Here is a 24,294-nt window from a genome sequence, read left to right as displayed (position 1 = left end):
ATAGATTTATGTATAAGAACATAAATAGTGTCTGGTGCGACTAGGATGAATATACCAAAGTGTTTCTATTAACCGTCCAATAAAAAAGCGCTCTAAAATATCCGCTTTAAGGGGATATCAGACGCAAATTTTCTCAGAAATGTTAACTAAGTGCTAAATGTACGTACTTAAGAAAATACAAAGAACGCTTGTAACCACGTATATTTCGTGGATTCTATATCTTCATGCGTTCTAGACTTTTGACAACCCGAATTATTGTTCAGGAGTTACCCATAACTTCAAGACAAGTAGAGGTACAGCCGACTATAATCTTTATATTGTAATATTAAAAATGATTTATAAGATAAATCTCACCAAGGTCATCTTATGCAAGAATGCAAGTAGATTTGCATTAGCGTTTTGTTGATTTTATATTACTACTAGCATTTGAATTGTGCTTTAAATTTTCTTATAGCTTTGTCGCTAACAAGCGAAGTTTTAAGCCACAATAATACATATATTTATTTATAAGTCCTAAAACAGCATGTATGCTTAAAATATTCGAAAATATGACTTCACAAATTTTACACATACCTACGTATAAATTATATAAGGAAATTAAAATTTCAAACTATCAAGGAAAAAATGTAACAAGCAACCACAAAATAAAAAATAAAATACTTATCTAAGTAGAATTAATTAAAACATCGTATTGAAAAACATCTTTCTCTGTTCTTTGCCTGATTAAATTGACCTTTAAACCTAATTATGTTTTAAAACTAAAGTTTTAGTTTAAAGATACTATGTTCTTGAAGTATTAATCTACTATTAAGGGACGATTTAGTGTTGCTTATAAACATACAGTAATTAGGATTTCTAGCGTTTATTTTTTATTAATTTATGTACAAAAACAGGAAAAACAAATAATAAAAAAATTAAGGAGTGCAACGGGCCTTATCGCTAACAAACGATCTCTCCCAGGCAACCTTCGTAAGGAGGAAAATTAAAAAGAGAAATTAGAAAGAAATATGATGGGTAAAGCGTAAGAAGTATATAATCAAATCGTATAAATATAGAATCACCAACATTAATTTAAAATAATCGAAATAAATTAAAAAGTCAAAAACTATATTCATAAAGCTATATAAATAACTGGGTTTTCCCCAAATGAATGTTATTCTAACCCCGAACTCTCGTTTGATAAAATCCTATACGCAGATTACTTATCGATTCTAAATATAAGAGACTGAGACTGTAAAATCTGAGATTGTGTGGTAAATCACAGAACAGATTTTTTTTTTTACTTATGTAACTTTAATGACGTTGTGGTTTATGACATTTTCCTTTGAATAATTGTAATGTAAAGGGAGGGCAAAACTTGCTGAGTTTCTTGCCCGTTCTTCTCAGAACAAGGCCTCCTGGTAGTTTTGCGAACGGATGGCGCGGGCGTAGTCCTGCTCTTTCGTGAATTTTGTAAACGTTGTTGACATTCATAAGCATGCTCTAAGAAGCATCTAAATTGAATAAACGTATTTTGATTTTGATTTGATTTGTAAGTCGTTATAAATGAGCAATTATATACCTTTGTTGTGATATGTTAGTGTTTGGTTAGATTTTCTGTGCATTTTCTTTATATCACGTATTAATCATTTCCTCGGCTCAAGGTAACGAACGAGACAATGGCTTTGTCTGACGTCTGCACGTAACTGTTTCACGTTGCTTTATTATTTTTGCCGTCAAAGATCTTTGCAATTTAACAGCAAAGTACATCTCGACATCCGTACATTAAAGTTTCATTTTTTAAATCAGTTTTCATAGTATTTGTGTTGTAATAAAAATTTGATCGCATTCCTCCGAAAGCGTTACACAAAATATTATGAATAATACTCTGTTTTTTTAAAGCAGTGTTGGCCTAGTGGCTATAGCGTGTGACTCGCATATCTGAGGTCGTAGGTTCGATCTCCGGCTGTGCACCAATGGACTTTTTTTCTATGTGCGCATTTAACATTTGCTCGAACGGTGAAGGAAAACATCGTGAGGAAACCGACATGCCAAAAAATCGACGGCGTGTGTCAGGCACTGGAGGCTGATCACCTACTTGCCTATTAGATTTAAAAATGATCATGAAACAGATTCAGAAATCTGAGGTCAAGACCTAAAGAGGTTGTAGTGCCACTGATTTATTTTTTAAATTTATCATCGATTCATTCTTAAGACTAATATAATCAGATACATCGTGCTAAACCACTTTTAACTTTTAATTTAGACCTTGTAACATGAGTAATTTAAACTCATGTGGGCGACGCAATTAAAAAATAAATAAAACAAGCGTTTGCTTGGTGTTTTCCAGCGTGGGTTGTCTTTGTACTGTAAGTATATTAGTGGATAATGTAAAATATGATTTTTATAGAAAATATAGTCTAATCTAATCAAAACAATTTGTTTTGAGTTGCTTATCTTATTTGGGTAATTTATAAATATAAAATATGTTTTCTAGTGAATACAAAGTTTAAACAGTTTAGTTTTAACACCTTTAATGATCATTGGGTATAATGCATGCCGGTAGGAGTGAATGTTAAATGCGGTGATTTAAACGGACGACCTCAGGATTGGGAGTCGTAAGCTCAAGCCACTAGGCCAACACTGCTACTGTGCTACATATATTTTTGCGTATATTCGTCTCAAGAAATTTATATTATTTTCGTTTACACGGAACTGAATTGATGAATAGGTTTAATTATATCATATCAAAAGAAAACCAGTTTTTAAATATCTATGGGATACTGCATACAGTACCAAAGTACATTATTTATCACTTATCCGTACCACACCACAAAAATAACAATGACGGAACGATAATACGAGATAATGCACAGGACCGTTGTGAAGGCCGTATATATCCGTGCTCTAACAAAAGTATTGTTTATAAGTGGCGCTACAACCATTTTGGGTCTGGGCCTCAGATTTCTGTATATGTTCCACGATCATTTCTCAATCTAATAGGCAAGTAGGTGATCACCCTCCTGTGACACACGCCGTCGACTTTTTGGGTTTAAGGCAAGGTTTCTTTACGATGTTTACCTTCACAGTTCGAGCGAATGTTAAATGCGCACATAGAAAGAAAGCCAATTGATGCATAGCCGGGGATCGAATCTACGACCTGAAGGATTAGAGTCGCACGCTGAAGGCATTAGGACAACACTGCTCAACATAAAAGTATTATAGGGGCATACAAAAACAATGAATAGTTTTTCTTGTATGTTTGACAATATTGTTTTTACTTCGTCTGTAAGAATAATAAGAATACATATTTTTACTAATAAATATTCAAAGTGAACTTTGCCGAATTATTTTTCCAATTGAATAGTAGTTGCAAAGAAATAATTATTTGGCCTTAAAACAATTCTGAAACTTCCCTCTATGTAAGATGTTTTTAACATTTATATCCTTACATAATCTTCAAAACATTAAAACATTTCAGACTTTGGTATATGAACAAAAAACTAAAATAATAAATTCACAATACCTTGCATAGCGTTCTTTGTTCTGCAGCCGTGTCTTATCGCAATTAATAAAATAATGTAATATAGAAATAGATAACCTGTCTGCCCTGATTTGTATTATTAATTAATGAGCCCTATGATAATTTTCTTTTACCCTTTCAAGATGTCAAAATTTTCCGTATTACGGAGAAAAACAGAAAGATTAAATTTACCAGATCTCCCTTCGATATTTTTAAATATATGACAAATGACAATATGTTTGAGAGCTTCAAGACGTTCGTTGGTGAAGAAGATTAGGAGAAAAATACTCAAGACAGAGAGACATAGAGCCTATAAGAGGTCCTTGAAAAAAAAAATATTTATAATTAATTCTGTATAAAATTTTAAGTAAAGACGGATAAATATTTTAAGGCATTAATGTTTGAGAGCAAAAATCAATAAGGGAGCGTTAAAGTATTACGTTATGAATTTGGGGGGGGGGGGAGTCCTTTTGTACAACGTTACGATGCGGGGCGGGGATTGAATTAAGCCGTTATTGTTAATATTGTTAAAATTGTCGAATTTTCAGTACTTTTACACTTTAATGGTAACTTTTAGGTATAAAGAGTCACTAGGTGGTCACGAAACGTTTTACTATTCATGGGTACAGTACTGTACTTGGGTACACAAAAGCGTTACGGCGCGTTAAATGGGGGGGGGTCTATAAACTCCAAAAATTGCGTGACGTAATACTTGAACTCATATAAATTGAAATATAGAATTTATATAAATTTTTATATAGGTTAGGTTGAGTCGATTTTAAAATGTAACCACAAGTATTTGTCGTTAAAACTGCGTATTATGTTCCAATTTTTAATGAAACATGTGGTTTGGCAACTCGGCGCGAGGAGGAATGCTCGCCATTTCCGGACTATATCCGGTCCTCCGGCGCCATACTTTGCGGCTTAAGATCAGCGCAACCTCAACATTATAATACCGCCTTCACACTTTTATTTTTCAATACATGCAGGTTTTTTTGCGACTCAGTTGGAAACTAGAAAACGCTATTTCTTTTATTTTGTTTTTACAGTATTACAACTTCACTTACGCCTTCTACATTTAAAAAAGCAGTTAAGTGACAAGTGCCCATGGACACTCAATGCCAAAGGGCTCCCGAGTGCGTTGCCGGCGTTTTAAAAATTGGTACGCTCTCTTTTGAATGATTGTATAAACAGTAATAAGTGTAGTTCCGTTTAAATTTCTAATATTGTTTAACGTGGTTTTTGGATACCGTTAGTGGTAAACATATCTACTTGCTGCACTTCCTAGTGCGACCTTCAGAATGACCTTGTATTGGCAACGTATCAAAAGAGAAATTGAATTGTTATTTCATGAAATTTCACTGTCGTGTGATTCATAGTTCGTGTGAATCATGCGTGATTTTGAATTGAACGCTTGTAGTGACCCGCGGTAGAGTGTGGTGAGTCACGCGGGTTTTCCGAGAAACGATATGCGACGGTTTTCATGAAAATTGAGGCCGATTCCTGTTATTATTACCATACGAATGTTAAGGAAATCGATGTATAGACATTGTTTTATAAAAATCAAAGCACAAAGTATTTGTGTGTTTGATTTTGTAATTATTGAAGTGAAACTTCTTTAGGCGTATGAGGGTAAAATTTTTACGGAACGTCACGAAGATGTGCAGCGTTTTTGTCGATGAAAAGGAGAGAGCGATTGAAAAAGAGTGAGAAAGGCAAATTACCTTATAGACATTCTATTTTTAAAATTAAAATTTCGTTAAGAGAATTTATGAAATATTAGTATTTTATATTTTATGCAAAATAATTGATTGAAATCTCAAATGATGAATTGTAAATTAAAAAGCCACGTGTTTTTATTATCGAAGAAATATACTATTTAAAAGAATTAAATTTATTATTTGTATTAATTTTTGACACTTTTAATATCTTAATGACAATAAAATTCATTAAATTCCTAACATATCTTATCTTAACGGAAATCTAAAGTTTTAGATTAGATTAAATATGAACAAGAGTTAAAAATTAGTTTGCCAAAGAAGTTTCACTTCTGACATATTGTGCACTTTGTACGCACTTTTTTTTTAATCAAATTATTTTAGACAATTCATGAGATATAGATTGTAAATCAATAGTATTTAATGATTTGATAAATCATCAGCATCTAATGGGTTAATTTAATCATTTGACACTAGAATTATAAACTTTTTGTATAACTTATAACATAATTTATAGATCTAGCAACATTGACAAATTAAATGAACCATTCGTATTAACGGTTTTGAACTAATTAGACTTGATGTTATCAAATGATAATGACAATGTCATGCTGTCACTAACGCCATTGCTACAACATAAATATTAAAGACTATGAAATTACTACAGACTATAAACGATAATTTGTAGTTTATTGTTTATATATTAATTAATATTGGAAATTAAAATAAACCATATAACGGTTTTGAACTAATTTGACGTTATTAAATTATAATGAAATTGGCAGCCGATACCAGCGCCATTGCTCCGACATATATAATTATACTAGCGACGTTTAAATAAAGCCCAAACCCATTTGTTACATACAAAACAACTGCACCCACACAAACAAAACAATTGCTAATTTAAAAATTTATCTCTGCCCTATAAAATCTATTAATAATGTATCACAATCGTTTAGTCGTAGTATATCATTGTTCCCAAACAATCGCGTATCGATTTTTTCGCACTTCACTCTCCGTTATGGCTACAGTAGGATGCACTTTTAACAAAGGTAGGAAGGGCTTTGGCGCGCTGCCAAGCCATTTATTATGCGCTCGGTGGCGGTCAATGTCGCGACAGAATGCAGGCGCCGCATATTGCTTGCATGTGTCCCTTGTTCTAAAGATTATGCATCTCGACATATATTTAAAACAGTTAACTACTTGTTGTGGGTCGGGATTTATAAAATATGTAATTCACACTTGATAACCGACTTAGAGTCAAGAAATGAGCTTACCAATTCTTAAAAGCCGGCAATGCACTCGGGAGCCCTCACTTGACATCAGGTGAGCCTGTTTGCCCTTGTAATAAAAAATCGTAAAAGTACTGTCAAAGTCAAAATCATTTATTAATATAGGTAACGCAATGTACACTTATGAACGTCAAAATGGAAATATAAATTAAATGCTTCTAATTTTACACTTACTGCCAGTTCTCAAATCAAAGAACGGAAGAGAAGAACTGGCAATTAAGTCCCGGCCACTCTTTTGTGTCTGTAAATCTCTAACTAATGTTTGCTAATGCTGAAAAGAGCCTGCATGGAGAACTTTAACTCGAATCATGATCTAAGTTAAGAGTACTTGTTTAAGGCCGTGGAAAATATAAAAATTGCCAGTACATAAAATATATATAAACAGTTGTTTAAACTGTAAAATACTGCGTAGTTAACATTTAAAAAGTTTTGCATTGAAACTTAATGGGCAAGCCTTGTAAGATAAAGAACCATGACTGAATTAACTAATCCTTGACAGGGGTGTCCTTTTAATGTACTCATAACTTTAAAATATGTAAGGAATTAAAATGTACCTACTATTTTTCCAAGATGAATTTCTAGTATATATCAGAAGACCTAAATATAAATTTAGTTTAAGCTTTATTTATCAAAATAGTATGATAATTATTAAAAAATATTTTCATAGTAAAATAGAAGTAACGAGGTAATAATGAAAATAGTATTGCTACGTATGTCAAAATCCATTACTTTTTTGACATCAATCCAAAAAATTACTTGGATTACTTTGACTTAATGTCCTATAACCCCTAGATGGGGCAGAGGACGTCCACACTCCACAGTGAGTCTCAAGTCTTGCCGGCTCTCTTTTTTTTATATATAGAACAGGGGGCAAACGGGCAGGAGGCTCATCTGATGTTAAGTAATACTGCCGCCCATGGACTCAATGCCAGAAGGCTCGCGAGTGCGTTGCCGGCCTTTTAAGAATTGGTACGCTCTTTTCTTGAAGGACCCTAAGTCGAATTGGTTCGGAAATACTTCAGTGGGCAGCTGATTCCACAAAGTGGTGGTGCGCGGCAAAAACTGCCTGGAAAAACGCTCAGTACGGCGTCCGATGATGAAACTCAGCTGCAGGTATTAATCCGAACAACTCCTCTGAACACTCTCCATGGTAAATGCGGTAGAAGATGCCTCATCTGCAACTGTACGACGCCAGTTTGGAGTTGGGACGCCCACGCTCTCGCTTTCCTTGCTGGTTCCAATCAAGCGCCCTCTTGGATATGAATGAATCTCTTCGGAGTGTGTGGCTTATCCATTTCCAGTTGCGTCGCTTGATCTGCTGAAATATTACTTCCGTATTTTAAAATCCAATAAGTGATACATATAAAGAGTCCTAAATTTGTGGTCTGGAAGAGTAACTCTTATAAAATTAGATTTTTTATTTAAACAAACCTGCAATAGGCGTAAGAAAATTCGACCTCCACAACGAAGCTTCTCCAACCGGTCAGTTGTAAACTCATTAACAGACGGCTAATTGCCTGCACTAATTGCGTTGCTCGAATGGTCTTGGAACTCCTTGAAGTGATTTAATGTACCTTTGGCCACTTTGTCTTCCTTTATCCACAAAACCATATAATTACTATAACTCTATAATCGGAATATTACAGTAGAATACTCACTTCGGTAAAAAACCACTGCCTGAAGAGAAGAATATGATTTCTACAATAACTCCTTTTCACATTTTTGAGGTATAATCCACCAAAGCCAGTTAGGTTTTATTGCCAGTTCTTCTCTTCCGTTCTACGCCCTTGATTTGAGAACTGGCAGTAAATGTAAAATTAGAAGCATTTAGGCGGGTTAGGGTTGTAGGACTCCTTTTTCCGCAATTAGACTCCTGATTGGTCCGTTGTGCGTTACAGTCCTGGCTAATTTAGCCAGCCTAGCTCCTTTCAGAAGCACAGAAGTCTCCTGGGCACTTCACAGGCATTTAATGTATACTTCTGTTTTTGACGTTCATAAGTGTACATTGTGTTACCTATATGAATAAATGATTTTTTACTTTTTTAAAGGTTCGATGCGAGCGTAGAGATCTAGTAATAATATGGCAGTGACGTAGCAGAGTTCTCGGCATATAGTTTCAAAAGGCATTGTTTACTTCGAGTCGAGGTGCTTCAAACCTTTCCGTGTTTGTTTTCGAAAATTTACATACTTTATGGCGTAGTCGGACATTGACCTCGTTACTTTTCACGGAAGACGGTGTAAATTTTCAATGGAAAATCCTTGATGTATATCCTTGTAACTCTCGAACAAGATAAGTTCGACAGTGCAAACAATAGTTGCACTTAGATTAGGCTTATCTAATAAACAGTTATGTCCAGTACGTTCAGTAAATAGTTTTATTAAATTTTCCATGTTGTGATCGGATGTTAATAGTAAACATACCTGATCTTGTGTTTATCGAAGTAATAGTAAAGGAAACGAGACGTTAGGACATCAAGTCTGTTGCACATAAAGATCTTTATTTACTCTAAGGAAGAGTCAGTTATATAAATATTAATAGTTTAATGTAAAATAAAACTACTCTTTGCCTTTTAAAGGACTTCTTGTTTTTTACGTTGTGGGCGTGGCCGAACGTTCACGCGGATACCACGTGCTCAGATAATGCGCATGACATTGTTTTGTGAATTTTCCACCGCCATAGTAGGAACTCCTTAATTATGATTTAAGTATCTTAAATTTATTCCGTTTAACACAATTCGATTTAAAGACAGTTTTGATTGTTTTTGAGAGCAGTGTTGACCTAATGGCTTCAGCGTGCGACTCTCATCCATGAGATCGTAGGTACGAGCCCCGGCTGTACACCGATGGATTTTCTTTCTATGTGCGCATTTAACATTCGCTCGAACGGTGATGGATAACATCGTGAGGAAACCGACTTGTCTTAGACCCAAAAAGTCGATTGCGTGTGTCAGGCACTGGAGGCTGATCACCTACTTACCTTTTAGATTGAAAAATAATCATGAAATAGTTTCAGAAATCTGAAGCCCAGACCTAGAGGTTGTAGCGCCACTGATTTTATTAGCTGTTTTTAATACTGGCTGTATTTATATGCGTGAAGATCACTGTGATTCCTATGAACCATGATAATTTCAAGTAGGTTGTTTTATATGAGGAAAATAACAATTGTAAGGCAAAGCAATTAATGCTTATATCCAGACCAATTTCAAATTTAATTACGAATATTGTTCTTATCAAACCAACTTCTATGTTCCCTGAATTTGTTATAATTAAATACGTTCATTTGTTTGATTGCCATTGGCAACACAATCAGATTAGTTAGACTAACATAAAATGTTCGCGCTGAGTTTCATCATCGTACGTCGAGGCAGAATACGAAATTCCACCCGTATCACCTCGACGTCCGGCACAAATGAGCGTTTTTTAAGGCAGCTGAAGTATTTCCGAACCAATTCGACTTAGGGTATTGAGAGTGTCCATTGGCACGGTATCATTTGATATCAAGTAAGCCTACCCGTTTGCCCTCTGTTCTTAAAAAAAACTATATATATACTAGAGAGTTTATCTATGTGTTAAAGTACATCACATATATATTCATTATTGTAAAATATATGACAATTACGGTGAACATAAATTTTACAAATAATTCCAAAAAAGAGTAGAATTTTTATTCCAAATTTTAGTTTTTACCCAGTAATTACTTTATAAACGTGATTCTATTACGTAAATGTACTAAGTTCTTATAACAATCTAGGAGATTAAACAGAAGAAACCGGCAATCACAAAGGACTTGGTACTTCCCTATCTAAAATATTTCCTACAAAGTACAATAATAAGGTTATATTATACGGATTGTGTTGTAGAGTCAAATATGGGTGAGTTTTGCACGTGTCTGTCGGACCGGTCTTATCTTAATATGTGCAATAGATAATACTTGTGTTACAAATAACAAGTACATCCTTAATACATTCCTTATTCGAATAATTTTAACTTCATAGTCAACGCGTAACTTTTTATAGATAGAAACGCTAACTACGCGATATTTTAGTTTTAGCTGAGTGTTTAAAGAACATAGGGTTCGATTTTTCGAGGAATTCAACATTGAACAGTTATGGCTTTCAAACAGTTGGTTCGGAGTACCATCTAAATGTGTTACCCTAGTTTCGATTTAAAATATAATTTATTCATGTTCATTCAACTTAATGTATTTATGAACATCAGTATAAAAAATGATTCCAAATTTATATTCGGATCACAGCTACTTTGTCAAAGTCTCATTAGTTACATTCACTTAATGAGAAAGATTAAATTTAAGGTTTAGTTGTGAATATCGTGTTAATATTATTAATAAGCTGTTTAAAAGAACCCTAGTAAGGAAAAAAACTAAAAAAATAAATATGATAGGTGCAAGAAGCGCATAACCAATTCTTTATAAAAACTAACCTTTATTTAAAATAATACAAAAAATTAATAAAATAAACTAAAAAGTCAAAAGCTAATCTCACGGGTTCACGAATTGCGATGCAACACAAATTAATAAGACATACAAGAATTACAAAAGTCACGATTGAACAGGATAGGATATAGTTAAGAAATGTTTATGCAGAAGAGTTTTAAAAGATGCTAGGGAGGTAGCCAATCGTATGGAGTCGGGCAGCCTATTCCACAACTTAATGGTGGAGATCCTAAACGAATTGCCTAAGAAGTGTGAGCTGTGAGATGGAATTTGAAAAGCATCTATTAGAGGAGCGTAATATATAGGAACTGAGAATTTACTGCCAGTTCTCAAATCAAGGGCTTTGCCGAAAACAGGCAATAAACTCTCGGTCATTGCGCGCTGTAGTACTCCTGTAGTATTGTTCTATTATTATTTCAATGCAATGAAACTAACGCCTCTGTCAACATAGCCTATTCTGAAGCAGAAACGTCACAACTCGATATAGCGGTGATCTCATTAGGCACGCGATAACGATTCTCAAATCCACCGACTCCTGTTTAACGCGATGTAAACCTGTGAGGTGTAAGAAGACGGTAATCTTATCGCGGTGCTGAGGCTCCAGAATTGAGGCTTTGACATAATTAGCACAGCTGCAGAGTTGGCCAAGTCTTTTCAACGTTAAACTCATCCCTGGGCTGGTTTGATTCCCGGCTATGCTCTAATGGACTATCGGAAGAAAGCCAGCATGTCTTAGACCCAAAAAGGCTGTGTCAGGCACAGAAGATTGATCACCTGCTTGTCTATTAGGACAGATACAGGAATGTATCAGAGTCCCAGCTTGAACGAAATGTTTTAACCATCGCTTGTAACAAATTGTTAGAAATTTATCGACTGGGTGAATGTTTTGTATGGTTTAATGACCTGACCGTAAATTGACACCTTTAGTTTTACTATTAAATGATAGATAAAGTATGTGCGTCAATAATTTCGGTTGATAATTGCTAGGTAAGCACCGTGACCAATTAACGCACGGCCTGTGCCGACGAAATTCATTTAAGCAATTGTAGTAATTGACTCGAGTGCGCGCCTTCCGGAGCTCTCTCATCTGCCTTGTCCTGTTTTGCTATAGATCACAATCAGTACAAGGAACCATGTCTTGTCTCGTTTCATTAACAAGAAAAGTCTGTATAATTTCAATTAAATATAATTATCTAGCACTGTAATTTAAATAAACACAAGACCATATAGAGAAATAATTTATCATTTTCCTATTCGATACCTTATAAGGCTCATTATCAAAATTCAGCGCCCACGAATATAATAACTGGTAACTAAGAAGTACGTCCTTGCCACAAGGTCTAGTCATTCCGCCCACCATCAGCATCTACTTCCAAGTAATAGGCAACTAATCTTTCTTAGTTTTATTATTCACGCAAGTTAACTCTTATGACATAGTACCAACGTTTTATATATTGTTCCGGCATTTGTTGGGTTCTAGTAAATGTCAAAATCGTCTTGTGGTTTCAGATTGGAAACAAGGATTTATTATCTGTATAAAACTAAGGTGTAGTTCGGAGTTGCGAAAACCCTGTTATCTAGACGGTCTAATCTGTTTGCGTAATGTGTTCTTTACCTTTGATAACTAGCCGCCGCGTGCTGCGAAATGATGCGAAATATTTCCGGAGTTGAGGAGTGTTCTATAAATATATGATTCGAAATTGCTCGTGGGCGATGATTTCGGGCGAAGTCGGGCGGTGTGGGGCGGCAGTAGCGCGCGATCCGTCGCGGCCGGCCGCCGTACGCCGCGCGCAACGAACGAACGACTCGCACTCCCGCGCACACGAAAACTTCATCGCGATCGCGATTAACGATACCAATCCGCCCCACGACACCCGAACCCTTTCCATTGTCTTCAATTCGCAATTTATTTGCGAGGGCGGATTATAACGAATAAATCGACTAACAAACTCGAACCACGAAGGTGCCCGCGTCGCAAAAAGCGCAACACAATAGAGTAAGCGTCTAATTATAACGTGGTTGAGTTAGAACGACGAGATGCAGAATATCGACCCACTGGAGTTCGCCAACATTCTGGCCACAGAACTGTGGTGCCAGCAGGTATAACCTCTAGTAGAACTCCTTGTAGAAGCGTTCGTTTAACCGATTTGCACACCCCACTTACCTCTTAGCGAGGATGTAACTAGGTCACCAATTTAGAATGCAATTCTTATTCAATATTTGCGGATATTCCTTCAGCTTATTAATGTATTAAAGAAAAGATGTGTAAAAAGGCTTACTATATAGTTAACGATTATCTAGATAAAAGGGCCTGGGACTAGTGCTAGACAGGCTACTTCTAATTAATTTGCGATATTTGTTTTAAATTAAGTGTTGTTTGATGATTTGCTATTTTAAAAGAGTACCGAGAGTTTTTTTACGCCGGCTTTTTCTCTCACCCTCTGCCTTCTTTGCCGATGAGTAGGGATGCCTACAAATTCAAATTTAATGACGTGTGATACATGTATCTTATGTTCCACAATAAACATATTTTATATTTCTTACTCGGATAAAACTAAAAACTATAAGTCATCCTCTTACTAATGTATATCTTAAAATAATAAACGAAATTGCTCTGGGCGAGTTGTTTATTTTATGTTTTGATACGAAGGATAGGTGAAAGATTTATTGCTTTGAAACTGGAATCTTTCAGTACTCGAATAATTAAGTACCCACAGAGTGGGTACACAGAACAGAGTTTCAGTTTATAGAAGCAGTTTATAGGTCTTATATTTTCATTGCATGTAAAATTATTGTTAATTGCAATATCGTCTTTATTATCAAGTCAAGGTGCAGTAAAATGTAAAGAAATGTTGTATCAGTACTGCTTTGATGATGACCAAACCATTCCCAATAAATATTTTCTGAATTAAAACTTAAATATAGGTGTTTTGTAATCTAAAGATTATTATATCTTTCTGCATATTGCTTAATTGGTGGTTTGTTTTGTTTATTAAATATTCTGTGTTGTTACATATTTAATTATTGTTGACAAAAGTTCATTTGGAATGTGGAACAATATTCAAAACAAATATTGCATAAACCACGTGTTGGCTATATTACTTTTTATCAATTAGAAATTTTATAAATTAAAAGCTCAAGTCACTGTGGTTTTCATTAAATTATCTAAATGTTTCTAGTACAATTTGTAGCTAAATGTTTCCTTTTCTAATTCCAGTTGGCAAACCTCGAAGGCCTCCAGTCGGGGGTCCCAACACGCACGACGGCGACCATCACTCCCACTCAGTTGCGAAACTTCGAGCAGACTTATATCGAGTTGAACAACTGCCACAACGACCAGGCAAGCCACGCTGGATTCGTTCCACCGTCAGTCACGCAGCCCAATTACGGTAAGTTCCAAATAAGACTTCTACTAAAGAAAACTCTAACTTTTGTCTTAGTGGGAACTAGATTTTACATTTGGTTTTTGTATATTTGGTTTGTGCCATAACTTCATTCAGTTTGGATTTCAGCTCGTTATTTGATTGCACAGGGATATCTAGTATCATTTCGATGTCGATGCAAATGTCAATTGTACTAAATCCCACGTGAGACCGGTTTGAGTTTCAATTGCAAATAGAAACACGTTTTCTATTTTATAATGTCTCGTTATTTTGATAAACATCATAATTTTAGGCGAGCAGTGTTGGCCTAGTGGATTCAGCGTGCGACTCTCATACCTGAGGTCGTAGGTTCGATCCCTGGCTGTGCACCTATGGACTTTCTTTCTATGTGCGCATTTAACATTTGCTCGAACTCTGAAGGAAAACATCGTGAGGAAACCGACATGTCTTAGACCGAAAAAGTCGACGACGTGTGTCACTGGAGGATGATCACCTACTTGCCTATTAGATTTAAAAATGATCATGAAACAGATTCAGAAATCTGAGGTCAAGACCTAAAGAGGTTGTAGCGCCACTCATTTATTTTTATTTTATTATTTTTAGGCATCCTGAACACGGTGGGCTACTGCGATTCGGGCCCGTCGCCTCTTCATGTGTCGCCGGGCCCACTATCAGCCAGCGGCGATAGCAGCAGTAGTCCGGGTTTACCAACGCCCAAACGCCGCAATATGGGAGGCCGGCGGCCAACCAAAGCCCCACAGGACATCTCGCCAGAGGAGGAAGAGCGCAGAAAAGTTCGTCGTGAACGCAATAAAATGGCAGCCGCTCGCTGCCGAAAACGAAGACTTGATCACACAAACGAGCTCCAAGAGGAGACTGACAAGCTGGAAGAGAAGAAACAGGCGCTGCACGATGAGATCAGAAAACTCAACTCCAGCAGAGACCAGTTGCAAGCCATACTCAACAACCACATGCCCCTGTGCCGGCTAAATAAGAGGTCGTCTAGTCCACCTGATGTCAAACCCTTCCAAGATCCGTATATGCTGCCGGATATACCAGAAGATGGTGTCAGAGTCAAGGTGGAAGTCATGGACCCGGCGATCGATCCCGTCCCCATACTTGCTCTAGATAATGATATGTTTACGCCGACACCGAACAAAAGGTGAGAACCATTAATATCGCTTTTTTGTCGAAATGTTTAACCTTAAGTGAACAAAAACATAATTAACATGCAATTTAGTTTGTTTTTATTTGTTCTTTATCTTCGTTATAATATTCACGCTTGTTTTTTCTTGATATTACTAAGATTTTTGTTATTAATTTTTGAGGAAGCAATACATCTATTAATAGGAGAATTTCCAGACAACATTTTTAACACAGTTTTTTGACGAGTGCTGACAAATTTCATGACACGCCCTAAATATCCGTCAAAATACATAATTTTCTTTGACAGCTTGTCAGGTTTCGAAAGTGCATAATTAGTGTTGACAGAAGTGTTTTAATATTATGTTTAATTATTTCAGGATAATGTTGTCGGCGGCAAACCTAGCTGTGGTGACGAATGCTACATCTGTGACGTCACTCGACACCCCGCCCATCATGAACAGACCCAACAGACCTAACTTCCTCCAAGTGCCTCTTAGTGTTACACCTGCACAGGTAAAAAATTTTCGAATATTTCACTAAGACTTTTGAAATTTTGCAAACAAAACATAGAGTCTGGCTAATGAAAGAACATAATTGAATTATTTGAAAACTTTCGGATGGCAACACACACTGTCATTGAATTTCTTAGGTTAGTATGATTTATGGTCTTGATACTTCATGCAATTACTCATTTTTATTTCTATTATATATTTTTTCCGAATAGTTAATAGGTATAATAGCCTAAACATTGTTTTATTGATTTTTTGTATTCTGATTTTGATTACTCTTAAAGTTGTGTTTTATAATAAATATAGTTTTAGTTTTCCATGCAATGCTAGTCATTGTAAGTATCAATAGTAAAAGACTAAATACGTATAGTATTTAATTTCATAGAAATACACTTACTATCAATGTAAAAAATAATAAAATAAAATTAAGTATCAAGTAAGTTTAATCCACAAAATATATCAAACTTTTAGGGATACTATACTTTTTTTTTTAATTTGCCGCGCTTTTTCGTTCTCTTCTTTTATAAGCCAGACTCTAGTAACAAAATAATATTACTGTCAATATTTACTCTCCCATCCAACTATTATAACTACAAAATTAATTTATTTTTTCAAAAATCTAATTAAATCATTCTCATTTCAGATACACAACAATAAAGCGTTAGGCAACAACAAAATCCCCGGCATCGAAATCAGTACACCCAGTAATGGGATTCCCTTCAACTTCGAAAGCCTCATGGAAGGTGGAACAGGTCTCACACCGGTACATCCTCAGCCCCATCCTTGTTCCCAGCAACAAAGATCAGCCCCGGATCTGGCTTCACCTGATGCCCATAATAGCCTCGTCAGTCTCTGAAGGTTGAGTAGGTACCGAAGTAGTACCTTATTTTATATTTTCAAACTACCCTCAATTATAAAATCAGATTTTCATTTTGATGGAAAATGTCTTCAAGGATTTTTTAACTGTTTAAAGCGTATGAGTTATAATTGTAATGAATGAAAGAAAATATTTTTATACATTTATCTGTATTGGAAAACAACTAGAAACTTTTCCAAAACGTTTTAACCCGCACAAATATAAAATACGAAAGCGTATTAACCGTTGGTGTAATTTTTATTCATTTCTTTATTTTCCACATAATTATTCTTGTTAAATTAAATTTGTGATTCCGTGCCTTTGTTGCGGGTCACGTGAGACGTGTCCGCACGGAACTTAGTTCGTATTTATTCCCCCTATATCTATTATCTATCTCTGTCTGTTGAACCTCCGGTGATCGGCTATCTCTTTCCCTCTATTCGGGGGTTCGTACTTGCTCACTTTTCGCTTTGTATTTATATAGTGTAAGGCGATGCCTACGAGAGTCAATTCATTAGCTGTACGCTGAGAATATTTTTATATGATACAAATGTATATCTGGTAATAATAATTGTGAGAATAAAACAGAGTTTTATTTGAAGCATTACAACGAGTTGTGCTTGAAAAATCTCTTGCAGGCACAATATGATCTTGTCATAATAAACGTCGTGCCATTTCGTCTACCCTCAGTAACAGAATAATAGACTAACAGCAATATTACTTAATATATGAATGTAAGTTAGCTCAATATCGTAATTTCTTACCGTTCCATTGGATTAGGTAGATTAATTAAGGGATTATTTGTGATACGTCCAGTGAGCTCTGCTTGGAGGATATTGGCGCCCGGTAGTTGAAATTTTTAAATTCTTGAATACTGTAGGCTTTTACGGGCGCGAATATTATACTGAATATTTTAAGGCAATAACTAGGTTAAGAGCACTTATACGCATAACTTAGACCAAATTATTGTTTTATGTGCTTTATAGTGTAATTAAAATAAGCCAAATATTGATTTATTTAGGTTAAGTTAACCTCCGTTCCCGAAAAGTATTAATATTGGTTAGTCCACGGAGTATTTATTTGTATTTAATGCGAACGGTGCGATTTGCCTTTATATAGTGAATTTTAGAGATTTACGCATAATAATAGATTTAATGAGATGTAATTTTTTTAAATGTTTTTGTAACGCCTTTCTAGAATACTTTTGTATTTTTGCAATTGAAGCAAAGCAATATGTTTGATAAAATTATACCGCCATGTAGTAATTTGTATCAGAGCAGAAATATAGATTTGTTTACGTACACCCGATAGTGTCTTTTATTTATCTTCGAACCCAAAATTCCCAATATATCTTACGACTTAAGCGGGCCATAGACGGACCGCATGTTGCAGCCGATACCGACTGCTCTAAGCGGTCGCCGCACGGCGATCTGCAGTTTCCATACTAAATTCATATTCGCAATACACGGACCGCTCGAGCAGTTCCTGAGAAAACCTCATGTTGCAGTCGGTATTGACTGCAACATGTAGTCAAGTCAAGACCGACTGCAACATGCGGTCCGTCTATGGCCCGCTTTACTAAACGAATATAAACTCTAATTTTAAATATATGAAATATAGCCATTCTGCTGAAATATTTATTTGAATCATTAAAGGGAAAGTAGTTTGAATAAATCGTTGCAAAACAGAATCTTTTCTATTTGTCTCGTTCTTAGTGCTTTATAATTGTGGCCAGCATGAGTCCACGTGTTAGAAAGTATTTAATTAAACTTTCGTTTAGCTAGTTTAAAAATTCAGTCAGATAATATGAAGATTTTATAGGCGAGGAAGTAATATTAAACGCAGGTATTTTCACTCTCAATTTTATTCAGAAGTGGCTATTTGATAAGGGATAAATGTGTTAGTAGTATATAAGCGGTGAATAGAAGAAATAGCAGCGGTAGCAGGAAACGTATGGAGAAAGAGAGCCACAGACAGGAAGTTGGAAAAAGCTGGAGGAGGCCTGAGGTTCCTATCGACGGTACTGAAGGTAGCTAGGATATAGGATAACCAGTAAAAGGAAAAAAAATGTACAATAATCTAAGCCGTATATTATATTTTTTTTGTCATGATTGGAAATAATACGGCTTTATTATCGTCACTGTAGAATGATAACCTCGTATGACAAAAAACCATTTATTTTTTATTCTTAGACTCTTGTCAATTAATTTCTTGTTATTTATAAATAAGTCCTTTTTACCATCCAAAACTATGGACAAAAACACATAATAATATTTTAACGAACATTGACGAAATGATACATTTTTTTCGTTTCCTGTAATGTTTGGTTTGTCCAGAGGGACATACTATACTATACTATACTATACGAGGTTATCATTCTACAGCGACATTATTATTATATAAGCGGTGTTCAGATTTTTTTTTAAAACAGTAAAGTTGACCTGTTATTGGGCTCCAATAAAATACCGTTCACAGTGTAAAAATATTTCAAAAGACCAAGAACAAACTGTGAACTTAATATTATTAATTTACGTAGTTCAGAGGTTGCACTTTGACTCTGTTTTTGAACTTATTCCTAATCGCCATGTAAATGTAGAATAACACCTCGAAGAGGCTTATAATACTGCATCCCTGACACAATCCAAAAACGCCTCCGAGATTTGCTGAAAATAGTTTTTAAAGGTTGATTTCAAATTTATGTCAGAAACTAATGATACATTACAAATATGTAGTTTAAACTAAATCCCCCCCCCCCCCCCACACTCATTTGTTTCAGTAAATGTCTTAGAAGATAATATAATGAATGAGGCAAAATACAAAATACCATCTGTATCACCTCGACGTCCGTCGTTCCGCAACTGAGCGTTTTCTAAGGCAGTTTTTGCCGCGCACCACCACTATATGGAAGGTCAGCTGCCCACAGAAGTATTTCCGAACCATTTCGACTTAGGGTCCTTCAATAAAAGAGCGTACCAATTCTTGAAAGGCCGGCAACGCACTTCTGGATGTGAGTGTCCATGGGCGGCGGTATCACTTAACATCAGGTGATCCTCCTGCACGTTTGCCTCCTATTATATAAAAGAAATGTGCGCGTTTAACACTCGCTAGTACGTTGAAGAAAAGCATCGTGAGGAAACCGGCATAGACCCAAAAATTCATCTGTATGTGTCGGGCATAGAACGCTGGTCACCAAGACCAGTTGTAGAGCTGGTATTAATAATATTTACTTACAAAAGAAGATGACAACTGACATTACAGTCTCCTGTTTCTTCTTTACGTACGACGTTCTCGGTAAGTTAAAGTTTAATAATGATGTACTTTTGTTGAACACGATACCTTCACTGAAAAGAATGTAATTTTCGTTATAACGTAAAAGACATGAAATCAAGCCATTGTCCATGAGGAGATTTTAATTCAGGTAAAAAAATAGGGTTTCCTATCTTCGCGCGTAAGCCTTCTAAAAGGAAAATAATCGCGTTCATCAGTGACTGGTGATTCCTAGCGAAGATAAAAACTTTATAATAACATAATTCTTTATAAGGTATTTTTTAATTAGTAACAAAATAAGAAATACAGATTAATATAAAGGATGACATATCTCTTCAACGAAAATTGAAAGGACACGTGGTCACAAACAGGCGAAAGGTGGACACAAACGCTGGTGAAGTCGCTAGGGTCACGAGGCACAAGATATAAATATCAATTTGTAGTTGATTATACATTTTGTCGTTATTGATATATAATACGAAGATGGGCTGAATGAAATGTTTCTCGATTTTTCTACAACTTAGAGACGTTTTCAGCTTGCTGAAAACGTCTACTACTACTACTACTACTACTTGCTGTTTCAGTGCAAGTATACATGGTACAGCTTTCAGGAAACCCGTTTTCTGGACTGGTTATACTACTTTGATAAAGGAACATCCTAGAGAGTTACATCTAGGTGTGGGAGAAGGACGGAAATGATACGCGAAAGAGAGGGAAGATCAGAAACTTCTCGAAGCCAGACTGATCTTGTCCAGAAAGTTCTCGAATACTCCCACGGTCTATTAATTTCCGGCAGCGCTACGCTCGTCAAAACAGCCCGAGCTGAGCTGTCAAGGCCCTTCAAAGCAGCGTGATTCCATTAAAAAAGGACCACTTAATTTAGTTTTGATACGATTGCGATTTAATAAATCGAATAGTGAAGACAATATTAAGTGCTGCGAAAGCGTGAGTGTGCGTAGTTGATATAGTGTGACAAAGTGCATTTATTAGTGTGTTTATCCGAGTTTGTGGATTTAGTGCAATTCCTTGTTAATTATTTAAAAAGAGAAGATTTTTATTTTATTAAACATTGATATTTATGGATACGTTTTCTATCCGATCCCCTCATAACAATATTTACTTACTAAGGATTTTCAGCGAGTTGCTCCAGCGCATTTAAGTTCCCGAGCATCACCTCTGATCGATAATTAAACGATTCACAGTCGCGAGGACAGTCACAGTCGTCTTCGTGCCAGTTAGTCAGTTGAACTGTTAATTTTAATAAAATATATTCAAATTTGTTCCATTACTGAATCAGTACGGAACGACAGATTTTTCAATAATTTCATTTTTAAAGCCGTTTCGGATGAGTATGGGAACGAACATTGTGACACGAAAATTTTATATCTTCTATATATATAAAAATGAAACCCGTTTTCCGTTGTCACGACATAACATGAAAACGGCTTGACCGATTTGTCTGATTTTTTTTATATAATATACCTTGAAGTACGAGGATGGTTCTTACAGAGAAAAATATAAAAAAAATTGAGTGAAAAAGTCTAAAAACAACACTTTTCTATATGACCATACAAAATATTCGTAATAATACTTAAAAGTCTATTTGAACTTTAATACCATAGCATAAAGTTAAAGTGTTAGTGGAGGGGTTCCGGAAAGGTAAATTTTTATTTTTTGACATAATGTATTTGTTGTCTTATCAATTTTCTTTTTTTTATCTTACTAGCTAGACCAGTGTCCCGAATAGCAGAATAAGTATTTTAAACAAATAAAGAATCAACTGTTAGGCGGTACGATGTTCGCCAGGCCAGCTAGTAATATATAGAGATAATGCCAGCAAATGTCACATGGTACTTACTCCTAACAGCCGCGATACAGGGAATGCTGGAAATATTGCAGGCTCGCTCATGTCTCACATAAGGCACATAGTGCATCAGGCAATTGCAGTGCCGCTGGATCAGGTCAATGTAGCACAGCAGGCTACAGTCGCTACTGCTGTACTCGCCAAAGTGACGTACGCGCATCTCGTCCTCGAACAGACATTTACGACTGCGATACAAGAATTCTTATTCTTCTTTATTCAGCGTGCGACTCCCATACCTGAGGTCGTGGGTTCGATCCCCGGCGAACCAATGGACTTTCTATGTGTGCATTTAACATTTGCTCGGTGAAAGAAAACATCGTGAGCAAACCGACATGTCTTATACCCAAAAAGTCGACGGCCTGTGTCAGCCACTGGAGGCTGATCACCTACTTGCCTATTAGATTAAAAAAAAATGATCATGAAACAGATTCAGAAATCTGAGGCCAAGACTTAAAGAGGTTGTAGCGCCACTGAATTATTTTTTATTTTATTTTACTTCTTTTGGCGCGTTAGGGAAAAATTATGTGTAAATTTTTACGATGCGCGCGCACATCGTCACATAAACCGACACGTTGGGTAAAGGTCGCGTCTTCTGCAAACTTATTTGATTATAACCCTAGATCCTTTTAGTTTGTATTAATTTATCTATAATACTAGATGTTTAAAGTTTGTTTAGATCGGGGCCCACTGCCCGTCGCTACCCACGTTACCTCTCGTGCTATTTATGTTATTGACATATTTGACAATCTTGCAGCAGAACTTTTCCTGGTGCGATCTGTGCTCAAGCAACATGTCGGATAGCCCATCCGGGATACCCTCATGTCGCAGTCTCAAGCTCCAGATCGCACCTGGCCCTTTCAAACGCACAGACAGCAAGTAAATGAACCATCGTTTAGTCGGTTATGTCGTCACCCAGAAGTTATTAGATAGATATTACTTTTAAAACATACTAAAACAACTCTTTTATATTATACCTGTAACTTGGTAGTGCTTTGACATCTTCCGAACAGTAAGTGTAGGTGGGATGTATAATGTGAAAAGACTCAGTATATGGACGGACAAGATTCGATTCGTCCACTGACGGAAACTCTGAGGACTCCAAGATCATAACCTACAACAGCAGAACATCTTATTTCAAGTCTATATTCATTTTATTTTTCAAAGCTTGTCTGTGTTATTTTGCCGCCATAAAGGACTTTTAACAGCTTTTTAGCTTTTTAATGGCCAGGTACGTAAAAAGGTACGTTCGTTCGTATTTCCGTATGTCAAACTCAAACTCAAAATAATTTTAATGATATAGGTAAACAAGTACAATTATGAACGTCAGAAAAGAAGTTAAATCAATTCATTTACAACGAGTTTGCAAGTCAAGGGCGTATAGCGGGCAAGAAAGTTTCCGCCACTCATTTTCATCGCAAAGTTTTGAGTCATTCAAAAAAGGATTATAAATTAAAAAAGATGTTTCAAACAACAGCGGTGTAATCGGAATGCATAAGCAATACTACAAACTAAAGCACGCCTTGTTCCTTATGTAGCAGATACGACAACTGACGCCTAGTTGCCACTTGATAGTTTCAGGCGCTATGCACCAAGAAAATTGTTCGAACTGGAGCAAATCAATCCCAAGGATTAGGATCATCTAAAAATTCGTCAAATTTATAAAAAGCTTTATTAGCTTTATGATTAATTTACATTTAACGAGAGCTTTGAATTTATTCAGTGATTCTCAAATTTTGCGTGGGTGTTTGTTGTTAAAACGAACACAATTTCCATATAAGGAATGGTTTATCTTCTGGTGCCTGGTTGGTCTTACTCTCAAATTAGTTCTGTTTCGAGTATTATACTGGTGAAAGTCACCATTTGTTTTTATTTTTTTGTACATACAACCAGGCTTCAAGAATATATTGACCAGATAGTGTCATAATATTTCATTCCTTAAATTTCGTCAAATACATAAGACTAAGTTAGTTATACCCTTATAGCTCCAGCATTGACCACGGTACCATCAACAGCATCGTCAGGATTATAATCGGCTACTACTCTCAAACCTCGTCCAAAACCTGCAAATTTCTCTGGTATTCTGCGGAGTTTGAAATCCTTCGTTTTCTCGTTCCTATTAACAATATACCCGTAAACTGTAACTTTGTATTGTTTTAAAAAATATCATTCACCTCTAAGGAATGGATCCTTAAGCCAATACTGATATGGAATTATTGAAGTAAAACTTCTTTAGGCGCGACTAGGGAGTAACTCGATTTTTTTCTGACGGAAGTAACGCTTAGCCTGTGTAGTTTCCGCTATTTA

General features: G+C 35.8%; 2 protein-coding genes across 4 annotated transcripts in view; one reads left to right on the top strand and one right to left on the bottom strand.

Annotated features, from left to right (window-relative positions):
* LOC125059792 (transcription factor kayak) overlaps positions 1-18,167 on the top strand; it is a 41,094-nt gene extending 22,927 nt beyond the window's left edge. For 2 of the 3 annotated variants that reach the window (XM_047664421.1, XM_047664496.1), the window contains exons 2-5: positions 14,183-14,354; positions 14,952-15,510; positions 15,872-16,007; positions 16,647-18,167. In XM_047664421.1, the coding sequence (XP_047520377.1) occupies positions 14,183-14,354; positions 14,952-15,510; positions 15,872-16,007; positions 16,647-16,859 (1,080 nt within the window). In that variant the 3' untranslated portion in view covers positions 16,860-18,167. Of the gene's footprint in view, positions 1-12,708; positions 13,066-14,182; positions 14,355-14,951; positions 15,511-15,871; positions 16,008-16,646 lie in introns of those variants that run through there. The other variant, XM_047664580.1, reaches the window with a different exon arrangement.
* Positions 18,168-19,231: 1,064 nt separating this feature from the next.
* On the bottom strand, positions 19,232-24,097 carry LOC125053841 (sodium channel protein Nach-like). The gene is made up of 6 exons (XM_047655434.1): positions 23,965-24,097; positions 22,965-23,101; positions 21,985-22,175; positions 21,251-21,374; positions 20,091-20,200; positions 19,232-19,522 (listed from the first exon to the last, which is right to left on the bottom strand). Exons 2-6 carry the CDS (start codon positions 23,096-23,098, stop codon positions 19,383-19,385), a joined length of 699 nt encoding a protein of 232 aa, XP_047511390.1. The 5' UTR covers positions 23,099-23,101; positions 23,965-24,097; the 3' UTR covers positions 19,232-19,382.
* Between the last annotated feature and the right edge of the window lie 197 nt (positions 24,098-24,294).

Source organism: Pieris napi, chromosome 1, assembly GCF_905475465.1.
Source record: "Pieris napi chromosome 1, ilPieNapi1.2, whole genome shotgun sequence".
Classification (NCBI taxonomy): Eukaryota; Metazoa; Arthropoda; class Insecta; order Lepidoptera; family Pieridae; genus Pieris; species Pieris napi.
The sequence above is the reverse complement of the archived record's forward strand: the minus strand, read 5'-3'. Positions and strand labels throughout refer to the sequence as shown.